Here is a 13,064-nt window from a genome sequence, read left to right as displayed (position 1 = left end):
TTCTCCAGCTAGGCCACATTTAAATTCCTCTAAATTGATGGATTCTTTTAAAAGTTACATTTATTTCCACGGAGAACACATACCTTTGGGTACAAACCCTTCATCCACTGAAGGCTACAAACCAAATTTTCGACAAAAAAGTTAATGGACCGACGGACAATATATAATTATATCACAAAAAAAGAGGTTTACACGGAACAAACATCGGGTGTATGAACGCGACAAACCAAAAACACTTAAACAGAGGAATGATTTTACACCTATCTTATACGAATTTAACGTAAACATGCCATTATTGCATTGAATAATTATGTATATAAACTAATCATAACTACATAATAGCGATTTATTTTGAAAAACAAGAACCAGCTTGCAACAATCCTCCAGTAGTTTATAAGTAAGTTCGCCATTAACATAAAATGCCAATTAAATGAACACGTACCCGGAGAATATAGTTAAGGAAACCACTCAAACAAAGAAAAGCAGAAAAGTTTTTTTGTTGTTGTTGTTGTTTTTTTTATTTATTTTTTAACAATCACAATAAACGTGCTCCAGTTTACCCACAACACATAATGCCTCCAAGTACATGCCAGTGATTTAAACTGGGTGTTAAGAAACAATTATCAAGCACCCCGTATTTGTCTTGACATTAAAAAAAAACAAAAAAAAAAACAAAAAAAACAACAACAACAAAAACCAAGTCTATACAGTTATGGAATAAATTTGACGATGATAAATCCAGCGAATTTTTTTTGGCGAGGGGTCTGGGGGCCAAAAGTTCGGAAAATGAATATGGATTAAAGCAAAAGGGGGGGGGGGGGGGGGGGGGGGGGGGGGGTCAAGATACACACACCCCACCCCCACCCCCCGGATCCGCTAGTGAAATCCGATGTTTCTTTTCAGATTTGAGAGTGTTTCGTGATCGTGTATCTCTACGTGTGGCCGCCATTGTTATTTGAATATACACGGCCGGACAAGGCATCACTGTGGTGGTTAACGGCCAGAGTAGGATTTTGTCAGCAACATATTTGTTTGTGTGGTGACGGTGTTCAAGATACAAATCTACAAACGTTTTTATTGCAGCGAATAATGTATGTCACTGATGTATCTGTTGTATTTATGGAAAAGAGCTCGTAAGTTGTAAGAACTTGTCCATCCATTTGTTATTTGGACAATAAAATATTAAATTCAAAGAGAACAATTATCCGACATGCTGAACCACGCGTTCATACATATTCATTTTAATCATATAGAGTAAAAATACAGTCACGGTAATGTATACAAAAATACCATAATACTGGTGTTTATAAATACCACCATACTGATGTTTACAAATACGTGCAGGAAACAACATGAACACGAAGATTATTGCAAAATCATTTATCCGGTTAGTACGCGTCAGTCATTCAAGTGTTGTTCAAATTTGCTAGATATTATGTCTATATAAGTCTAGATATTATTATGATAGACCAAATTAAATACATGTAAATTTCAGACATTATTCAATTACGAAACTCCAAATGAACTTAATTCATTGGCTACATTTATTATTGATATAAATGAGATAATTCACAATACTGATGTCCATCCTGTTTTACCATGTATCATTGTTATCCATTTGTTAATATTCATATTCTCTACATTGTACTGTTTACGAGAATAAACAATTGTGATTGTCATTATATTTTTTGTTTTGATCGATGTTCAAAAAATTTGAATATATTAAATTTTAATTTTTAAAGCCTATATTTTAAAATGAAGCACTGCCATCTCATGTTTGTTTGTTAGTCTTTGTTTTGCAATATCATGCCACTAGGATGTCCTTGTTTGAACTACAAATCTAAAGCGCGTTTGTCACATACGACTTGGTTGTCATATGGCACCCATTACATAAATTGTGTAGTAAAACTAGTATATCAACAGACATGTAGTAACACCTAGCAGAGCTGATTGTTGATTGTAGATGCTATTTGTTTCAATTGTGACGTCATAACTTATTGGCACCAGTTGTATTAGCGGACTGAGTGGAGTGGTATTTCTAATTTCGCATCAGTCTGATAAAATACCATTTAAATATTTGAAAACTATCCTTGCCGCAATTTTCTCAAAAATCTCGGTAAACACCAACAGAGGTTGGCGCCAAAACTACATACATAACTGTACCGTAGGAACCATAACGTTTCCTACTCCAAAACAGCAACGACAAGAAAAGTGAAGAAGTTTAATGGATAGAAGAAAAGTCAGAAATAAAACTGGGTCGTGACTTGGCAACAAACACGTGGGAGATGCAGGTCAATTTCGATGGGAGAATAATGAAGAATGAAGGAAATCGTCGTAACTTTGGAGGAACGGCGAGAGATGAAAATTAAAGCATGCTTTAGCGAAGAGAAAAGTGTGACTAGCCAACCTAGGGAAGACAACAAGACAAACTTTCTCATGTGATCTGAACGACTGTTGAATATATGTCTTATTCTAAGTCATATTATATTAATGCATGGTATGCGGACAAGTCCAAAACTTGTGTAACTGTAGCTACTCTTGCGGAGGAAAAGCATTTGGCACTTTGGAAAAGTTGTCAAAAACTTCCCGCTACTGTCAAAAACTCTACAACAGTAGCTGACGTAAGTAGGAGGCTATATACAGAATCATGTGAAGATGGCTTGCAGATATATGGGAAACGGAGGACAATACGTCATGCCGACCGGACAGTTTACGCACGTCAGTATAATAACGAGCATAAGTGTTTAGCAAGCTCATTAGTCAAAGATCGATTATATTCCGTCATAATCGATATTTGACTAAAGAGAGTGCTAATCACCTACGCACAAATTACCAAACATAGGAGCTATAGCTACTTGACCTTTCCCAGAAACGTTTAATGAATTGTCGGTCTGAACGCAGGAGACAGGGCAAGATTATTCATACCATAGGGAGGAGCGAGAGGAAGGATGTTGAAGTGGTCACAGGGACCTGAGAAATTGTTACAGTCTATGTGTATTTGGACCTTCCCTAGTGTGTACCACAGGGACCTGAGAAATTGTTACAGTTTATGTGTATTTGGACCTTCCCTGATGTGTATAACATATTTTCGTATGCTTTTAGATTAAAATTCGGTGTGGTTTGATCAGTCTTCAGGCAGGCAGAGATATTGTTGCCGTGCCTCTCTCTTATTATGATAAGTGTCAGTCAGGGGACATAAACCATTCCTTGTTCACACCTCAGGCCACACCAACTGATGTTACTGGCGTATCAGATTTAAGTTGGCCATTTTCACGTTAAACTCTTGCCACATACCCCATACATTGTGTAAAACTATATATAAAGGTTCTATGTATGAAACTGTGATCCGTGGTACTAGTTCCTTAAAACCCAATCGCACACACAGACGCTTGCATAGAAAATATGTTTTTCAATTTTTTTATATGACAGTGGTATGTGTAACTGTTAAGCTGAGCATACCACTGTCATACCGAAAAAAAATTACCGCCTGTGATCGCACAAATCTGCAAATACTATATACACGGCGTCTTTGCATTAAGTAAGATGTCGGCAGAGATCGTACTGCATGGCATACTGCCTATAAATGATGTTTTCGATAATGAACGTACATCTATTGAATGTATCGCATATGCACAGTAATAAATTCATGAGAGGTATATCAGATGAATATGAAATTCACGATGCTTAAGTACATAGTGATTAGCTGTCCTTGTGACCTGTGGGTTTCCGACTTTGAGAAATATGTCCCGATGTGACCTGTGGGTTTCCGACTTTGTGTAATGTCCCGTTGGGACCTGTGGGTTTCCGACTTTGAGTAACATGTCCTGTGTGACCTGAGGGTTTCTAACTTTGAGTAATATATGTCCCGTTGTGACCTGTGGGTTTCCGACTTTGTGTAATGTCCCGTTGTGACCTGTGGGTTTCTGACTTTGTGTAATGTCCCGTTGTGACCTGTGGGTTTCTGACTTTGTGTAATGTCCCGTTGTGGCCTGTGGGTTTCCGACTTTGTGTAATGTCTTGTTGTGACCTGTGGGTTTCCGACTTTGTGTAATGCCCCGTTGTGACATGTGGGTTTCCGACTTTGTGTAATATGTCCCGTTGTGACCTGTGGGTTTCCGACTTTGAGTAATATGTCCCGTTGTGACCTGTGGGTTTCCGACTTGAGTAATGTCCCGTTGTGACCTGTGGGTTTCCGACTTTGTGTTATGTCCCGTTGTGACCTGTTGGTTTCCGACTTTGTGTAATGTCCCGTTGGGACCTGTGGGTTTCCGACTTTGAGTAATATGTCCTGTGTGACCTGAGGGTTTCTGACTTTGTGTAATGTCCCGTTGTGACCTGTGGGTTTCTGACTTTGTGTAATGTCCCGTTGTGACCTGTGGGTTTCCGACTTTGAGTAATATGTCCTGTGTGACCTCAGGGTTTCTAACTTTGAGTAATATGTCCCGATGTGACCTGTGGGTTTCCGACTTTGTGTAATGTCCCGTTGTGGCCTGTGGGTTTCTGACTTTGTGTAATGTCTTGTTGTGACCTGTGGGTTTCTGACTTTGTGTAATGTCCCGTTGAGGCCTGTGGGTTTCTGACTTTGTGTTATGTCCCGTTGTGACCCGTGGGTTTCCGACTTGTGTAATGTCCCGTTGCCAATGGTAGTTACGACCATATCTTGTGTTAAACATTGGCTGGCTGTCCTTGTTTATCTCTGTAACTAGTGGTTGTCCCCCTAGTAACAGGTACTTATGTTATCCACGGTTGGTCCCATTTGACATGTATATTCATTGAATACCTTTGGTTGTCTCCCCTTGTATATAATATCCCTTTCACCGATCATGGTTACGTCCTCTCTAATACATCTCCTTATTACTAACGGTTTTCTCCCCTTGAATAAATATACCGTTTACTCATTATTAGCTCTCAATTACCAACAATTGTTTCCCCTTGATGAATATCCCTGTCACTCATCCTTTTTCCCCCATGTTTGTCACCCCTTGTAATATATCTCATTATTATCTCCCCTTGTAACCAACAGTTGTCTCTCCTTGTATACTTCCAAGTCACCCATGGTTGTCTCCCTTTGTAATATATCTCCTTCTAACCATAGTTGTCTCCCCTTGTATAAATACAGGTATGACTCTTGCCATGGTCATCTCCTTCCAACTGTTATCTCCCAATGTAAAATATGCCTCCCTTATATTTGATAGGAAAAAAATATTTCAAGCATATAACCAGTAAGAACATAACAGTAAAACACAGCGTCATAGAACATTTATATAACATAGTTTAAAGTATAATTTCATTCAACAAAATACACAGCATTATGCATATTAAACATCAATAGATGACCAACAAAAATATCACAGTGCATACTTTGGTACATTAATATTGGAATTTACATGAAATAATTTAAAACCAACAAGAAAAGTTACAGTAAATGTAATAAACGATTCTTAAGTCCCTATCCAGCAGCATACAACAAATGGAATACAAATTGTTTACAACAGAAGAATGAAGAAAGTTATTATCAAAGTTACATTTTGGAGAAATTTTGCTGAATTTGTAGCATATATACTTATAAGATGTAGTATTGTAATGCACACTTTGACAGAAGGAGGGGGTAAGTTACCTCACTGATAATGCAGCAGAATAATCTCTTGTATTTATAAAAAAATAATCATTGTATTCATTAATTTGAATGCAGTAATAATTGAAACTGTAATTATTTTTTCAATGTTTAGATGAAAACATCAAAGTATTCCTGTGATGAGAATTGTATTTTTGTACTTCGCACTCACATCCAATCTCTATTTTTACTATCCTAACATTCGTTTATAATTATTATTTGAGTATTTGAGACATTCATGTTACAACACATTTATAAATGCTGATGTTTTTTTCTCCTCGTCACTTACTGTCTTCTAGCTCCTTGATATTTAACATCATGTCGCGTGGATTGGGTTAAAACATATAGTAGAATCTTTTTAAATTGTAAATGTCTTGATAGAGATAATCCAAAACCTAGAATACAGTATAGTGTACCTGTACCAGCCACATTTCAATTGTTACACAGGGTATTAACATACATATCTTATATATCATAAACAATTTTTCATATCATTTTTCATATTTGTAGATATCTCAGATATTGTAAAAAAATTATTTGTGTATCATTCATTCCCTCATCTATGCATCCATTGTTTCCTTCATCCATTAATTATTTTGTTCACCTGAACTAAAAAGAAAACTCTTCATTAAAAGTGTATCCCTTAGCATTTGTACATGTAACTATTAATAATGAAAATTATAACAATACATCAAGAGGTCAAATATACACTGGATCTCACTTGATTGTTTAATATTAAAGTGCTTCTTCATTCTGTGGCAGATTCATCAGGGAAAGAAACAGGGTAGGAGTATTCAGATCCATTTGGAGAGTCGGCCTGTATACTTTGATAGGTGATATTGTCTGGTAACAGTTGGTAATTTTGTTTGTCTGAGGACTCCATATCACTGTAAATAAACCCCTTTACTTCAACATTGAGTATCAACAGCACAACATAATATGTCAAGAACTACATGCTGCATTAACAATTGTTCTTATAAAATATTAATATTGTAAAATTCAACGAACGAAGAGTATCATAAAAAAAAAATGATAATGATAAAAAAAAAGTTACTTCATTTATATAAATAAGAAATTATGGTATGTTTGTAAAGGAATGTTATTACATTTTATTTATTTAGAATGAAGCAATATGTGTATATATAAATGTGAGATTACCTATTAAAGTTGATATGATGGTAGTGGTAAAACACTTTAGTGACTCCACAGACAAATGCCATTTTGATATTAATGGCAGCAAAGTTCACAACAACTACCACACATGAAAATATCTAACTTTTGAAATATTATTATTACCAGGAATTCTTATCTTTGGAATCTTTTTTAACTATTAATTAACATATCTTATCTTGACTTTTATAAATCCACTCAAAATCACAGGATTTTTAGTCTACACACCTCTTATTGTAAACATAGATTGCAGGCAGTATAATGGCCACTGCCACAATGCTCAGCCATGTAGATAAATGACCTTCAGGGTTCCACCGGAAAGGATGTTCCTGGAACAATGTCCAAAACAGCAGTACCACCGGTGTCTGTAGACTCTGTAATACAAAATGCCATACATTGTCAACCAAGTTAATGGAAAGACATCCACTATGAAAGGGAATACAGTACTGTACAGTGGACAAAAACAGGACAGCATTATGGTTAAAAAAAACTTTGATGATCAGTTGAGAAACAAATGCAATGAATGATTGTGAAGCTCACGGCACCAGCAACAACACTATGCACTCATTTTTTATGTATGTACATGTATAAGCATGTAATTTTGAAATTGTTCGTCACATAATCACTCCTAGACCCCTAATGGATTTATAAACCGAATCATAAGGGAGTGGACTTACAAGCTTTCCAAAACCTTACCCCAAAAACTCGTAACCAGTGAGCTAATAATTAGATGCACTGCTATCTGAATAAAAGTATGCCATACATATGTTGATATTGTGGCATATTTTCCAATACTATGATTGTTGTGTAATAACGTAACACAGTACTTCTCTTCACCAGACTATACAGTATGATACTGGGTATGGGTAAATTCATACATAAATCTTACCTGTATGACAACTAGATAATTGGCCCCTTCAGAAAAACGTAGAAACAGAATGACTAGGATTCTGTTTGTAAACATGGCAAGTATACATGCCCATGCAAAAAGGTACATGTCCGTTCTACAGTGATCCAGCCCCACAAAACATTTTAGATTGAACAGGAATCTACAAAACAAATCATTCTGTCCATCATCATTTTGATTTACATGTAACATTAACATTATAAAGAAAATAATTTCCTTTTATCTTTCTCATATAAGATATATGTTTATTCAGTGTGACCATCCAATGGCCTTATCACATTTCTGTTTTTATATTTTCTTTCTTTTTTTACCTTTAACCCCATTGACTGTGAAATTTGTATTAAGATTGTGTGTCTGAATGCAGCTTGAGGTCATCTATTTTTTGACAATGACAGTTGGGTTTAACAGAAATGAGAGGTATTCATTACAGCACGCAAAACATGATTCAAGGCTCTATAAAAATGTTACTTAATTAACATTTAAGAGCAGAGTGACACCATATGCTACATCCTCATACATTCATACTGTATTACTGTCATTTCATTACATTTGAGGTAAATGTAGGTACTCACACATTTCCAAAATCTGTAATGTCATCGGTCATACCAAAACCAGGTAAGATGTCTGTCCAGAAAAGAGCTATCATACTCAGGGAACAAAAGAGAAAGCTCCAAAACATAAGGTAAAATGGATGGACATGGTCAAGCTCTCCAGTGTGAGTTCTCATTTGAGATTTAGTTGACCGTTCTATTACAACATTTACAACACCTTGCGGTATCTGAAAAATATGAAAACAAATTTCTAAAAGTCAAGTACCAGGTATTTTTGATACTGGCAATGAATATGAAATCTGCTACATCATATAATTCTGGTAGTAGTAAATGAAATATTCAGGAACTTTTTTCAATAAAATTTAATGAGTAAATATCTAAAAGGTTTCATTGTATCATGGTAACTTACATAGGCCAATGTATAACACAGGGGCCAAAGCACTCCTGCTATGCCCTTAGCTCCTCCATCTTCCTCTCTGGCTTCTGTACTCTGAAGGGACGGAAATATGGAGGGAATCAAGGCTATGAACTCTGCTACAAGTACAGTCAATGCAGCAATTGCCTTCCTTGGTGTGGGATGTTTCTTCAGCAGAATATATCTTAAAAAAAAAAAAAACCTTACGCATGACACTTTGAATGAGCATAGCATAATCATGATTGTTAAATGTACCATTACAAGCAATAAGGATAACTAGCCTGCTGTTTAGATTGTATTAATGTCTATATAGTCTGTTAATCAACAATTATACATTCTTCACTGATATAAATCTATATATAGGTTCCGACTGCATTATACAACTGGTCAAAGAAAAGCTAGACATTCCACACTTGCCAACTTGTTTGGACATTTTTTTAGAGAAAATAAATGTAATTGGGCAGTTGACCCCAATACTTTTGCACCTCTGATTAGTGAGTCAACCCACTGTGCCAGCGTGAAAGGCGAGCATGTTACTTTAATTATTCGTCAACCATGCATGATCCCTGAACAGTACATAATAGCAACAAATAGCAGCGCAATAATTTAGTTGTACATGCATGAGAGCTAGGCCTGTTGCATGATATCCAGAGTAACAAGGGCAATGTACCCAAGGACCAAAACATTATAACATAGGATGGTTCATGATCTTCAGGTCAAACACATAACTTGTTTTCACACATTATTCCAACTGGCTTTGTCTTTACACACCAGTTTGATTCCTCATCATCATGCATAATTTGTTTGTGAATACATACATGTATATGGTACATGTTGTTTACTTAGAACGAATATTCTTACCCTGCCTACACTGCTCTACGACGACCATCTGTCAGAAATTGTCCGTCCGTCGTCCAGAGCTAAGTTATCGCAGCTAGTTGTTTACTATGTATATAATTACTTGGATAATCAATAATATATATATATCAATAATAATCACTTACCTGATAATAAATGTGACAGGAATGGCTAAATTAATTGCTATGGCCTGTAAGTACGGTGCTGTTCTTTTACCACCGGATGCGTACACCGAAAAAATAGACGAAAGAGCATCAGCAAATCCTATCCAGAAAAACTGCAGCTTGGGAAATGATTGATTAGCACTTGTTAATTGATTGGAACATAATTTCAGATACAAAACAATGATACCACTCAAAAGAAGGAAGACCAAGTTCACTTGGAATATAATGCTGAATCCATCTACGTGTCGGAAGCTGTCTGTACTACTGCCATTTGCCGTGATGTTCCCTGGTGAAATGGAGTCGAGCCAGAGAGGTGTAAAAATGGTTGACGTCGACAATGTCAGAATAATTCCACATGTCAAAAAACACACAAGGAATCGGCCAATAAATGAAGTCAAAGTTGGTGACATTTTTTTACGTTGTTATTTTGTTTACATCATTTGTCGCACATTCTCTGTTTTCTGCACATTCAATGAACTCCATGGTGTCTGCCATTTTGTACAAGTCACATGATGTAAATACATGATCACGTGATTGCTCTAACGCATTATTAAGGAGGAACGTATAGTATATTATCTACACAATGTCATAACTAATTCGAATAAAACATATCATTAATTCGAATTATTGATATCAATAAATGAAAAAAAGATATCGATAATTCGAATTAATGATATCAATAATTCAAATTAATGATATCAATAATTTGAATAAATGATATCAATAATTCCCCAATTTTTGTCCTAAATGGCGGTTCTCATGGAATTACATGTGGCATTTAAAAAAAAAGTATTATCTATAGGTAAAAAATATGGATCAGTTCTTGACCTAATTTTAACTAGAACTGTTGCCAGGATGGCTGACTAAACCAATCTGCACAAGTCAATGGTGAATTGGAGCTGTTAATTAGAGGCTAACTAAGATAACCCAGTAATATAGTGACCAGTTGCCATAGCAACCATCATTTTGAGAAAAGAAATTGGCATGCACATCTACACATGGTCCTCTATATTTGTGAGAAGTTTCAATGAAATAGGCCCTTCGGTTTAGGAGGAGTTGTCTGGACAAACTTAAAGTTATGGTTTATCGGAAAACCTGTTTATAGTGACCAGTTGCCAAAGCAACCATAATTTTGAGAAAAAGAAAATGGCATGCACATCTACACATTGTCCTCTATATTTGTGTGAAGTTTCCTTGAAAAGAGGAAGGAGTTGTCAGGACAAAATATGTCTACAGACAGTCGGATGGACGGACGGACAACCTGATTCCAGTTTACCCCCCTAACTTCGTTGCGGGGGTATAATGAGGGTAAGTATTGGATATTTTGTGAGGGCAGATATGCAAGGCACCAGCTTTGACACTATAATACATATATATATGGACCATCATTTGGAAAATCGTGCCAAGCCCCTGTGGTCCACATCATCTTTGTCAAAACAACTTTGCCCCTGAATAATCTATCCGATATCATGATATATTGCTGTCTATTGTCCATCATGGTTTTAAGTGTAATCCCACACAAAATGGGGAGAATAATTATTTACTGTGGCACACACGAATCAATGATATCATAAATTCCGTATATCAAATTATATCAATAAATGGATTTTTTGATATCAATAATTCAAATTAATGCACAGAAATGTTTTGATACAAATTTAGTTATTCACTGAAGTGAAAAAAGGGTTTTTAAAAATAGATGGAGGAATGTTGACAAAAGTCAAATTTTTCATTTTCATTAAACAAACACATCATATTTGAGAAATATTCCTCAGGTACTTAACAAGAGATCCCAGAGGGATCTTGGCGCCCACCATTGAATGATCTTCATAGGTTCCGTGTCAGATTGATCTTTTCTCTACTTTTCCCTTCATTTTACTAATCTGTGCAAATTGAGACATCCCTCCAGTACTTTTCAAACAAGGGAATCCTAGCTATATAAGAAATTTGAGATTTAACGATAATGGCTGTTTGTTTGCCAGGTTGTTTTCAGGACATACTGGTCCAAAAATGCAATACTAGGGACCAAGGGGAACCTACTTATGAAATTTGAGAAAGATCCATTCAGTACTTTGAGAAATAGAGATAACAAACTTCAATTGTTAAAATCCAAGATGGCGGTCTGTCGGCCATGTTGTTTTCTGATTGGTCTCAAAACGCAATATGCATAACTAGGCACCAAGGGCAACCTACATATGAAATTTCAGAAAGATCCATTCAGTCCTTTCTCAGAAATAGTGATAACAAACTTCAATTGTCAAAATCCATGATGGCTGCCTGTCGGCCATGTTGTTATCCGATTGGTCTCAAAACCCAATATGCATAACTAGGCACCAAGGGAAACTTACATATGAAATTTGAGAAAGATCCATTCAGTACTTTCTCAGAAATAGCGATAACAAACTTCAATTGTCAAAATCCAAGATGGCTGCCTGTCGGCCATGTTGTTTTCGGATTGGTCTCAAAACGCAATATGCATAACTAGGCACCAAGGGAAACCTACATATGAAATTTCAGAAAGATCCATTCAGTACTTTCTCAGAAATAGTGGTAACAAACTTCAATTGTCAAAATCCAAGATGGCTGCCTGTCGGCCATGTTGTTTTCCGATTCGTCTCAAATCGCAATATGCATAACTAGGCACCAAGGGGAACCTACATATGAAATTTGAGAAAGATCCCTTCAGTACTTTCTCAGAAATAGCGGTATCAAACTTCAATTGTCAAAATCCAAGATGGCTGCCTGTCGGCCATTTTGTTTTCCGATTGGTCTCAAATCGCAATATGCATAACTAGGCACCAAGGGGAACCTACATATGAAATTTGAGAAAGATCCCTTCAGTACTTTCTCAGAAATAGCGATAACAAACTTCAATTGTCAAAATCCAAGATGGCTGCCTGTCGGCCATGTTGTTATCCGATTGGTCTCAAAACGCAATATGCATAACTAGGCACCAAGGGAAACCTACATATGAAATTTGAGAAAGATCCCTTCAGTACTTTCTCAGAAATAGCGATAACAAACTTCAATTGTCAAAATCCAAGATGGCTGCCTGTCGGCCATGTTGTTATCCGATTGGTCTCAAAACGCAATATGCATAACTAAGTACCAAGGGGAACCTTCATATGAAATTTGAGAAAGATCCCTTCAGTACTTTCTCAGAAATAGCGATAACAAACTTCAATTGTCAAAATCCAAGATGGCAGCCTGTCGGCCATTTTGTTTTCCGATTGGTCTCAAAACGCAATATGCATAACTAGGCACCAAGGGGAACCTACATATGAAATTTGAGAAAGATCCCTTCAGTACTTTCTGAGAAATAGCGATAACAAGAATTGTTTACGGACGGAGGGACGGACGGACGGACGGACGGACGGACGGACGG

General features: G+C 36.4%; 1 protein-coding gene across 1 annotated transcript; it reads right to left on the bottom strand.

Annotated features, from left to right (window-relative positions):
* Window positions 1-5,248: 5,248 nt before the first annotated feature.
* On the bottom strand, window positions 5,249-10,188 carry LOC117323634 (crt homolog 2-like). The gene is made up of 6 exons (XM_033878960.1): window positions 9,662-10,188; window positions 8,652-8,841; window positions 8,264-8,469; window positions 7,674-7,833; window positions 7,013-7,158; window positions 5,249-6,501 (listed from the first exon to the last, which is right to left on the bottom strand). The coding sequence occupies exons 1-6, from the start codon at window positions 10,087-10,089 to the stop codon at window positions 6,363-6,365; spliced, it is 1,269 nt and encodes a 422-aa protein (XP_033734851.1). The 5' UTR covers window positions 10,090-10,188; the 3' UTR covers window positions 5,249-6,362.
* Window positions 10,189-13,064: the final 2,876 nt, after the last annotated feature.

The sequence above is a fragment of the Pecten maximus genome, chromosome 3, assembly GCF_902652985.1.
Source record: "Pecten maximus chromosome 3, xPecMax1.1, whole genome shotgun sequence".
NCBI lineage: Eukaryota > Metazoa > Mollusca > Bivalvia > Pectinida > Pectinidae > Pecten > Pecten maximus.
This window is presented reverse-complemented; position numbering and strand designations above follow the sequence as displayed.

What these genes read in the sequence shown, in the direction of transcription:
- LOC117323634 (XM_033878960.1), bottom strand. Translation starts at nt 10,089, where the DNA reads ATGTCACCAACTTTGACTTCATTTATTGGCCGATTCCTTGTGTGTTTT. An exon ending in ATTATCTAGTTGTCATACAG is followed by an intron (nt 7,159 to 7,673) that starts GTAAGATTTATG and finishes TTTGTATTACAG; the next exon opens with AGTCTACAGACACCGGTGGT. An exon ending in ATCTATGTTTACAATAAGAG is followed by an intron (nt 6,502 to 7,012) that starts GTGTGTAGACTA and finishes GTTTATTTACAG; the next exon opens with TGATATGGAGTCCTCAGACA.